General features: G+C 35.2%; 1 protein-coding gene across 5 annotated transcripts; it reads right to left on the bottom strand.

Annotated features, from left to right (window-relative positions):
- Positions 1 to 670: 670 nt before the first annotated feature.
- On the bottom strand, positions 671 to 6,200 carry LOC104438120. Of its 5 annotated transcripts, XM_039308401.1 has the most exons (9): positions 6,075 to 6,200; positions 4,235 to 4,279; positions 3,596 to 3,870; positions 3,403 to 3,505; positions 3,178 to 3,321; positions 3,025 to 3,087; positions 1,672 to 2,093; positions 1,542 to 1,589; positions 671 to 1,458 (listed from the first exon to the last, which is right to left on the bottom strand). In XM_039308401.1, the coding sequence occupies exons 1-9, from the start codon at positions 6,115 to 6,117 to the stop codon at positions 832 to 834; spliced, it is 1,770 nt and encodes a 589-aa protein (XP_039164335.1). In that variant the 5' UTR covers positions 6,118 to 6,200; the 3' UTR covers positions 671 to 831. The 5 variants fall into 5 exon arrangements, with proteins under 5 accessions (XP_039164335.1, XP_039164333.1, XP_039164332.1 ...); XM_039308399.1 differs by having other exon boundaries at positions 3,403 to 3,843; XM_039308398.1 differs by having other exon boundaries at positions 3,403 to 3,870.
- Positions 6,201 to 10,891: the final 4,691 nt, after the last annotated feature.

The raw sequence follows: 10,891 nt of genomic DNA on the forward strand, positions 1-10,891 counted from the left end.
CCACCCGTCTCATATTCCTAGCTCACTCTTTTCTGCTTCAGGACCCTCGTCCTGATCCTCCTTACTTCGATGTCCAGCCAGGTGCTTAGCGCCCTGGCGTAAACGTCAAGCCTTTCGCTTATGAGATCACAGAGAGACCTGAAAGAGGGTAGAGTCCTGATGAGACTGGAGTGCTGGATTTTGATGGCTATGTGCTTCTGGAGTTGGTGGTGTTGGTGCGGACATGCACCGTGCACCGTGCACCGTTGCTGGGTGAGGGAGTACGAAGGATTGGGTGCAAAAAAGAACGCGATGGAGACGAACCGGCGAAAGTGCCAGGAATCGATGGCCAACGTGGCTAGGTTCGTAGAGGTCAAAGCCAAAGACTTGGATGAGAGGATGAGGCGCAAGTATGGGCAGTGGTACGACTGGTTTTGAAGGCTGAGCCTCCATTGAACTGAAATTGTTGGTCCACTTGCTACATCGGAAGTTACTTGTGTTGGGCCACTAGTTGGGTGGCCATTATAGAGAATTTGTCTGGATCTTTGCTTTTACTTGATTGGATGAACCCCATTGAGTATTTGACCATCATGTTGCTGATTCTTTGAAAATTGGGTTCACCTTGTACAAGAATGAGCAATGAAGTAATTGCTCACAGTTTGGGGGGAAACAATCCCATAACACATTGTGGCAAGGTGTGCACTTGACAGCATATGTTAAACTTTAGTACAAGTATTATTGATGTTACACTTCAAGTCTTTAAAATGAGTGTAGCATGACATTCGCATCACACACAGTAAGAAATGCTAACAAAGATAACATTATGATGTCTTTGTCTAACAATAGTAGAGATTATTTCCATATCTTAATGGGACGGTAGAGGGGAGGCCAGCCAGTGGATTCGAACATTTCAACGTACAAGGGAAGCTGTAGGAGTGCAAACAATATGATAGGAATGGCAGCAAACAAAGTAATTGGGATGTAGATCCACTCTAATCGTTGGTTTAAGACCATTGTAAGAGCAGAACCAAACGCTACCATCATAAAGGCCAAAGAGAGGAAGAGAAAAGTGAGGCCTAGTATCATTTTTCTCGGCAGCGAGTGGACAAAATCTTCAATGGCATAGCGTGAAGTTAGGATAGCCAAGAACATCAAGGTGGCGGTGACAGAGGAGAAGAGAGCAAGAGCGTCTGCAATCGCAAATACAATAAACGAGCTCTTCTTTAGAAAGATCGGGATCCCGTCGTCATCGTTGCCTCCAGGTGCCGTAAAAGCAGCAGCAAAAGCTACCGTAATGATGAGAGTCGAGATGAGACTACAGGATGATGATGTATCCTTCATCCATTGTCCAGCCTCTTTGAGCAAATCTTGGCGTTGTTCTACAAAAACTTCCCAATATGTTTTCCCTCTCCTTTCTTTTGTTTCTTCCAATTTTAGACTTTTGAAAGAAGGATCGCTCCCATCTTCCTCTTTCGATACCTTCACAAAAATAAAGGGCGCCTATTAATGTAAGTGTACATTACAGCTCACATAAGGGTGGCAAACAAATAAGGTGAACTGACCTTAAACTTCAGACGTTTTAAAGAAGGATCGCTCATATCTTCCACCACCTTCACAAAAATTAAGGACCCTATTATTATAGATGTATATTAAAAAGCACGAAATTGTGGTAGGCGAATAAGGTCAACCAACCTTAAACCACTGAAGTTCCCTCTGTATAAGAAAAGCTGCTCCAGAAACATCTGCCGATACACATCTTGGTGACCATTCTACTACTGCCTCCATCAGGCTACGTCTCGTCAACTCATCATCAGTCAAATATGGAGTTGTGTTGTGTGCGCTCAGTCGTCTAAACAACTCGACATGCCGTCCCTTCACAACTTCTTTGATCAGTTCTTTTGTGAAATTTTTTTCCCACATCAACTCCGGGAAAAACATCAAACATAATTGGACAAAGTCAGAGATTCCACGAGATGCAGCGTCAATGACAATGTTTGAAGTCAATAAAAACTCCCGTATTTTGGGAATATCCATAGTAAATATCTTGTTGAGAAGAGCTAGATTTCCAAATTCTTGCCTCAACTTCGATTCTACAATCCTTTTGATGAAAGAAACTGCACGTATTATTAGATAAGCAATTTTATATAACAAGGAAGAATCAAAAGGCTAAAGATATTAATGATGAATTTGGGCTGTTTTGTTACATCTACATAGTAGTTTAGAAGAAAATGATGGATGTATGACATTAATCAAGAAAACAAATTTCATATAGCTTGAAAATAAAAATGCATGCACGAGAGACTAGTTGAATGTATTGATGAACACACACAACTTTATTGGAAAAAAAGTTTTTCTTAAAAGGGAAGATTCAATAATGGATCAATAGATCTATCTTGGATTGAGTATTTTTACAGATTCACATAAAGGATATATATCATTTAGTCTTGGAATTAAATTAAACTGAATCATATCTTCATATACGAATTGAGGTCCGGTCCATCCTAATACCTATGATCTCAAGGGATACTGAAATATCAATTTACACTTTAAATTTAGGGATCTCTACCTATGATGAAATGAGGTCATTTTTCCTATAAATACCATGCTAATTTTGTGTACCTAGATTCGTGGTAAGATTCAAGAATGATATCATGAATTGCTTTGCAACTGCCACGAAGAGGAGATTGAAGATGAACGAAAAGATACATATCACACTCATGAAACAAAAATTGCACATGCAATGAAATTTAATAATACTTGAATATGTTAAAAAAAAAAAAAAACTTGCATTGATCAACCTCTAGATGAAATCCAAGTCTACAATTCTCAATAATTCTACCCGGCAATCTGAGATTGAGTAGGACTTCTCGTCTTACTTTACAACCGTTATATATGACTTTAATTTGTGACCTACCTCATGATTTAGATATTAAATTGTATACATAGATGTAGTCATTGTTCCCTTCAATTCTTTATTGATAGGATCTATGAATGATATGCTTTTTGTCATGTTAGTCCATCAATTAAGCAGATTCACAGAAATACCTTTGGTCAACTCCGTTGCTTTACATTTGCCAAATGATGTATGGAACAAGCATGAAGGAATATCTAAAAATCATAACAGATAAAGTGAATACCATGCGGATAAAGTTGCTTGAATTGTACAAATTTAACGAAGGAAGCACAACAAGCACCTACTTTTGTAAATAATGTTTTCCCAAAAGTTGAGTCTAGCTCTACTACGGAAGTAAGACAACATAGGCACCAAGTATGCCAACATTCTATCGTGTTTAGTATCTTCACTTGCCGCTTGCTGGGAGTTTTCTAAAAATAAGACTATGTCTTTTGGGACACAAGAACAAATAGTTAGTTCAAGTAAACAGTGAAGGAAATGAAATAATATGAGTGAGTGTTAAATCCTACCCATATGACCGGCCAGAGTAAGGCTGCTGATAATATCATCATGCTTACTGATAGTATCATCATGTCGGGAGGATATTTTCCTCGCCAGGTACCAAATAACCTCCTTTTGAATAGGAGCCCAAGAAATCGCAGTCAATAAGGCAAGGGCTAAACTTTCAGATTCAAATTCAATTTTGCTTATTAATGCCTTTACCATCCTTATTCTTCCACCTCGAGCAGCATTGCAGAGGGCCCTCTTTAAATTTAAATTTTCTTTTCTTGGAGGCAAGAGCTCGACTAGGTTCTCGACCAAGTGATCATGTGTGCCAATAACCGCAGCCTCAAGCACAGTAACAGGTCCATCCTCTACGGTCATAACTTCGGCCATCACTGATTTGCTATCATGAGAAACCTCTTGCTGGACAGATGTCCAATGTCCTGTCATTGCAACCTCAAGCAATCCTGGATGGATCACCTTTATTGGAATGACTACAAAAATTGCACATTAAAAGTCCTTAGGCTTATGCACTTCCTGGCTTTTAGGTCAAGTGTAGTTATTGCGCTTGCTCAAATTTCCATGAAATGCAAATGCAAGCCAATAGGCAGTCGTTTACTCAACTCACATTTTTCTATGAGTGTGTTTATTTACTCCTGGAAAGTGAAAAAGAAAATTGGGCTTTCTCAATTATATTTCAAGATATTGTTCAGATTTCAAAAATTATGAAGATTATATTTGAAATATATGTGAGCATTTGTATGCTTAAAATTTTAAATTTTTTTAACAAAAAAATGCCAAAATGCATGAAACACCATTTTATAGAAGAATGAAAATTAAAAGCTCAAAGTGACAAACCTTTATCAGTTCTTGTGCCTTCTGAATTTCCTTCTTCATTAGCCACTTTGTTAACAAAAGAGAAATGAACATAAATAACGTTAGAAAATTTAATTATACCTTGTATGCTTTAAATCATCGATACATGACTAGAATCAGGCTCAGTCATTGCATGAAATTTTCTGTATAAAAATTAAATTTCTAAACGGAAACAATTTTAACGTCAAAAGCAGATCATGATCAACATAAGGGAACTTGTGGAGCCAAATCAAACCAAATTAGGAGATTTGACTATAAGTAATACATCTGGAAGGAATAATTATGTTCATAGGCCCGTTTTAACGAATCAATTAGCTGTACTTAGTGGCCACACATTCCTTTGGATATTTTAATTCTAGGAAATTGAAATTTTTTCGGTCCTTGTAGTTTGGAAAATCTCACTTTGACCTCTATATTTTTGTTTCGGGAAAAAGAGCACTAGAAGTGCCAAAAGTTGTGTACGGCGCTCACTTTAGCATCAAAAGTTTTTTTTTTTAAATCACTTAAGTGCTAGTTTTTAAAAAAGATAAATACTTAGGTGTCAACTCCAATCTAGATTGCCAAAAATCTAACATGGCCATATTTTATTAATTTCTAAGTCCTACGTAACTCAGTAGCATGCCCAGCCAGCCTATAATCCCTCAGCGACATTATGTAGCAGGTTAAAAAATGATCACTTTAGTGCCAGTTGTGAAAAAATGATCACTTCAATGCTAGTTGTTGTTAAAAAATGATTACTTCAGTGCAAAAAAAATTGACAACTTCGATAAAATTTTTAATTAAAAAAACCACGTAATTTCTTTTACCGGAGGCACTTAAGTGATTGTTTTTTCTCCGATTTGACACTTAAGTGGGCTTGTAAAAACTTTTGGCATTAAAGTAAGTGCAATTTTTGATATTTCTAGTGTCCTTCTTCCTTTCATTTTGTTACGGAAAAAGAACATCATAAGTACCGTAACTTTCGTACAGCGCTCACATAAGTGTCATAATTTTTTTTTTGCTAATCGCTTGAGTGTCATATCTTATGTATGGTGCTCCCTTGAGGGCCACAACTTTTTTTTCCGATTACTTGAATACCATTTAACTTTTCAATCAATTACTTGAGTGTAACATTCACCATAATTGTTATGCCACATCAGATTTTCAACACTTAAATAAACATTTAAAAAAATAAAATTGGCACTTGAGTAATCAATTGTAAGTTATGACACTCAAGTGAACATTTTTTAAAAGTTATAACCCTTAAGTAGTTGAAGAAAAAAAGTTATAATGCTCAAGTAAGCGCTATATGAAAATTACAGCACTCGTAGTGTCCATTTCTCATTTTGTTACGATTCGCATCCTTATACAATTATGTGGTGATAATTAAGTCACCTTGTCAAAATTACGGGATAAAACATGTTATTTGCTCGAATAATTTTAAAGTAACTATTTTTTTAAAAGAATTATTTTTATTTCGGATGATTTAGCTGAACTTTGGAAATTATTTAGAAATCATTTTCCGTTGGTGTAGTTTTTCAAAGCAATCCAGGTACGAAATAATATCAATTTTGGTCTTTTTCAGTTCTACCAAACGTATTGTCATTGAAAATTTTTGGAAACGACAACAAATTATTCTTCTTTCAGGCTCTGTCCTTTTTCATAAGGATTTTGTAAAAAATGTCCGGGCACTTACTAAGTAATGAAATAAAGAAATACTACAATTTTCTATACACTTACAGTCCACAATATTGCTTATATTACTTGGAAATTAACACAGAAAAAACGAAATCTTTCCGATGTGGGATCAAATCAGAAAATCAAACGAAAGAAGGGGACATGCCTGGCGGTGGTGGCAACGTCAACACGCCGCTTGGGATATCCATGCAGGATTCTCTGCGGTGACTTCTCGGGAGCACTGCAAAAATCTGAAGCAGACAAGTGTATTATTTACGGGGTTGAAGTCGAAGTCGAAGTTATTTTGAGTCCTCATGGATCTCCTTTTATAGATGGACTTGTGGATGGAGCCAAGGTTCCAGCTGTAGATGACGTACCATTCTCTTTTCTGAATGACGTCTTCATTTCCGAATTTTATGACATCAGAAATTGTATACATGTCACGCAAGAGGAAGAAGAGAAAAGAGATTTAGAAAACCATTGAAAAAATGGCAATTGACTCTTCGTCAACTCTTATTCTACTCTTGGCAGAAGTTCATCTTATATAGTGTAGATTGAGGATATTCCAAACTTTTACATGGTCCAATAATAGCGAGCATTTATAGAATGATTTATGGACAGGTACAATGAAACTAGCTTAAAATAATGGCCCATAAAAGTAAAAAGAGCACATTAGTACAAGCCAAATGACCGACAGAAGATGTCGACATTGACTCCGGAATGGTGCCAAAGTTCCGCACCAGAGAAGTAATTCTACGTGGTTGAGGACCTGAAGTCGAATTTATTTTGTGTTGTCATGGATCTTCTCTTTTTATACATAGACTCTTTTTACTGAATGACGACTTCATATCCGAATTTTATGACACCAGAAATTTTATGGAAATTCTTTTTATATTACAAAAGTGTAAATTTGAAAATTTACTGAAAAAAAGATACAAATATAACTTCACATAATTATTGTTTTTTTTTTTTCCTTTTCTTCCATCATTCCCTGCTTTGCAAACAGCATATTTCAATGGACTTTTATTCAGTGCACTAGCAATGTAAAAATTTCTGTATATATAAGAACGTTTTATAAAATGACACATACAATTTTTCTTTTTGGCAAGTAGTTTTAGTCCATAAACAGGTTTTACATTTTGAGATGCCAGTGTAAAAAACACTTTTCGACCCTGTTTCAAGGGACTTCTAAAATGTAAATGCCGATGTAAAGTTTTCTTCGCACAAACAAGTTTTAGATAATGATACACAATAATTTTTTTTTTTTTTTTTTTTTTTGCATGTAACTATACTCAATAAATAGATTTATAGGGCCAATTCCTAAAACCCCCAAACTTTAGGTTCAGTCTCAAATCTACTTTGAACTTTTTTTGTCTTAGAAAAAACCATAAACTTTAGGTTCAGTTCCAAATCTGCCATGAACTTTTCTTTATCTTAGAAAAAACCCTAAATTGTAGGTCCAGTCCCAAATCTGCCCTGAATTTTTGTTTTGTCTAAAAAAATCATAAAATTTTAATCTATTCTCAAATCTACCTCGTGGTCTACTCTCAACTTAACGTGGCATTTCCACATCGATAATCACTATACATTGGCAACACAACATGGAAAATTATCTTCAAAATAAAACTATTCTAGGATATAAAAATTATGGACAACTATTTATGACTTTTGGATAGAGGGCTAAAGGGGGCAAAATTTAGGAGTCGAGGAAAAATTGATGATATCTTTTCGACAAAAAAAATGGGATTTGATCTACAGTTGTCTTTAGACAAAAAAAAAAAAATCAAGATGGATTTGAGACTAAACCTAAAGTTTGGGGTTTTTCCAAGACAAAAAAAAAAAAAAAATTGGGGCAGGTTTGGGATTAGACCTAAAATTTGAGATTTTTTCTAAGACAAAAAGAATTTTGGAATAAAATTGGGACTATACCTAAAGTTTGAAGTTTTTTAAGAAATTAGCCTTAGATTTATCTTACCATTATAAGACATTTTTGTGTAAAATTTTTTTATGATGCCGATGTATTTATTCATCATCATTAGATTTTTACTTTCTCAATATTTTGGGGAAAATCATTCTCTTCACCTCTTTTTTTCCCCGCTGGGAGACTTTTGGCCACTACCACGCTATAAAATCATGGAATTGCTACTCCGATTAGCGCTGAGAAAGGTGTGGAATTGCATCAGAATTGTTGGGTTCCTATACATAAGTTGTTCACATCTTAAAATCCATCAAGTAGGTGCATTGGAATCTATGTCTATCAAATTGAAATTAATGGTCTTTACCAAAAAAAAAAATTTGAAATTAATGGTTCAATCTCAAGGATGCCTTGACCATACCAAACCAAAGAGTCTAGCACCTAACGTACCAACATAATACCGTACATCAAATGAAAACTCTCAACTGTTTCGATAGCCCATGACACAAAATTAGCACTCCAAGTAATTCGTTATTCTGACAAAAAAAAAAGAGAAAGTAATACGTCATGATTTTTCCAAACCAAGTTCACGTTTGAATGGTAGATGCCCAGTCACTAGTCAGGTTTCAGTCGATTCACCCACCACCAATAATTTAGGGCATGGGCCCCTCTTAATTCCGGAGCATTTACGCGAGTCCGTGGGGGTATCCATCCAAACATACGTGAGATGGTCTTATCGTATCATCTTCTTTCGCAACGGGCAAAGAAAAAATATTAGCATGTCAAGAAAGAGCAGCGCCAGTTTAGAAGAAACCTAAACTTTGCCCAAATAAACAATAATCTTACGTGTTCACGTAAAACATAAAATTTTTTGTTCCTCTCAAGTAAGACTTTGCATGCGACATGAGATTGACTCTAAAGATATGAAGATGAGAAGATCATTCATAACAAATAAATTTGGATAAGATTTTGCCTAAGTTTGGGCAACTTTGGTCATCAAGCTAACATAGCCTCCAAGAATATAGGCCATACGTTCTAATTCAATAAAATTTTATGCAAATTCTTAATTGTCACCAATCTACTATCTGTGTATTATTCAGTAATTCAGATTTTCTAAAGTCTTTGAGATTACAAGGCATATCAAAATCCATTTACTTTTTTTTTTAATCGAAATAACCATTGAATTTATGCCAATCTCAACCTTGCAAATATTCCGGTAACATGTCATTTGGCAACCATGAAGGGAGAGCACAATGACTTGCCGCATTACTAGAAATGCGTTCTCATTAGGATTCTGAAGCCAATTAGTCCAATGATCAAAAGTCGAGTCCTGACCCATCAAGATCCTTTGAGGCTGGGGATGTTCCTGTGTATGAGAGCACCGTCTCCCGAGCATGTGAAAACCTGAAGCAGAGAAGTATTTTATGTGGGTGAATTCGAAATTATTTCCTGTTCTCTTCGATTTCCCCTTTTTATACATTTGTTTTTGGTCAGACCTTTTGTACATTGACATGCGGATACACACACACACACACACACACACACACACACACACAAATATATAGCAACTTCTGAATGTTGACTTTATTTCCAAATTTTATGACCTTCAAAATTTTGTGGAAATTCATTTTATTTAAGATAGTGTAATTTTGGAAATTTACGAAAAAAAGATACAAGAGTAATTTCACATAATTATTCGTTTTATTTTCTTCCACTGAACCCTTCTTTGCAAACAACGTATTTCAATGGATTTTTACTTCGTGTACTGGTGGTGTAAAAATTCCTTTAAATAAACAAATTTAATAAAATGACATATATAATTTTCTTGTTAGCCTGTAGATTTAATCTATAAACCGGGTAATGTTTTTCTTTTGAGACTGTGTTGTGTAAAAATGACTTTTGCATGGATATTATATGAAGTATAAGTTCTACTTCGACATGCTTTCATTCTGTACAATAGCAGAGTTTTCTTCACACAAGCAAGTTTCAGAAAATGATACATTACCAATTTATATCTTTTGCCCGTAACTTTATTCTTTAAATAGGTTTATATTTCCATTCGAAAACTATTTGTTTAACAAAAATCTTTGACAATGACGATGTGTAATTAATATATTTATTCATAATATTTTTATTCACCGCAGTTAGATTCGTACTTTCTAAACATGGGGAAGATCATTCTCTTTACCTCTTTTTACTTTGCTATTATTTTCATCACCAAAATCAAAAAATATTCGAAACATAATTTGAGTCTAAATCGGGTGCTAATATGCCTTTCTCATGATAGAAATACATTGACATCTTTAACTTTATCTCATAGAATGGGAACATCCAGATCATTCATTAATAAATTTTTTATATAACTTTAGCTTAACGCAGGTATTCTCAAAAGCTAAATATCACACTTTCTTCTAAGAAAAAAAAATTGACCGTATATGGAATTTATGTTACCTTTGAAAAAGCTAGGAAAATAGGGAGGATACAAATTTAGATGGGAAGTCAATTGATGAAATTAGAGCTCATATTTTAATAAAATAAAGATGAAACTTTTTTCCCGTGCATCGTGGGATAGAAAAAAGTCCAATTAAATATGAAATTATTATGCACTTTTATCTGCTCTAATTGTGCACTTGTCACGCAAGGACGTCCTTTGTACAACCCCTTTTTGGCCCAACATTGAATTCAAGGATGTTGCCAAAGGTCGTCATCCCCAAGGGTGCGACATTCTTGCCTCATCTCCAAAGTTCGTCTGACGCCATTGGTTTGGTTACATCCTGACACGAAAGCTACTTGGAGCGACAAGTACAGCCTTGCTACTTGAACCGGCAAGTGGAGCCTGAGCACATTCCGACTCCTTGCGACAGCACCGCAATAATTTATTCTAAACTTCGAGGGTGATTTTTGGTGAGATAGAAAGAGTCCACCAAATTGGGACCGGGTAGTCATTTGCCTTTCATAGGGATAATTATCAAGAAAAAAGAAACTTAAATCTATCGTATTTGTGCCAATTTAGTTATGAATATTTCAATTTAGCCAATTTAATCTTAAATATTTTGACAATTTGTCAA

The sequence above is a fragment of the Eucalyptus grandis genome, chromosome 3, assembly GCF_016545825.1.
Source record: "Eucalyptus grandis isolate ANBG69807.140 chromosome 3, ASM1654582v1, whole genome shotgun sequence".
NCBI classification, from domain to species: domain Eukaryota; kingdom Viridiplantae; phylum Streptophyta; class Magnoliopsida; order Myrtales; family Myrtaceae; genus Eucalyptus; species Eucalyptus grandis.

Excerpts from the sequence above, each read along its gene's own strand:
- LOC104438120 (XM_039308398.1), bottom strand. The coding sequence starts at position 6,117 with ATGGATATCCCAAGCGGCGTGTTGACGTTGCCACCACCGCCAG. Across the intron at positions 4,280-6,074 it reads GACGTTGCCACCACCGCCAG|TGGCTAATGAAGAAGGAAAT; the intron begins GCATGTCCCCTT and ends TTGTTAACAAAG. Across the intron at positions 3,088-3,177 it reads GGAAAACATTATTTACAAAA|ATATTCCTTCATGCTTGTTC; the intron begins GTAGGTGCTTGT and ends TATGATTTTTAG.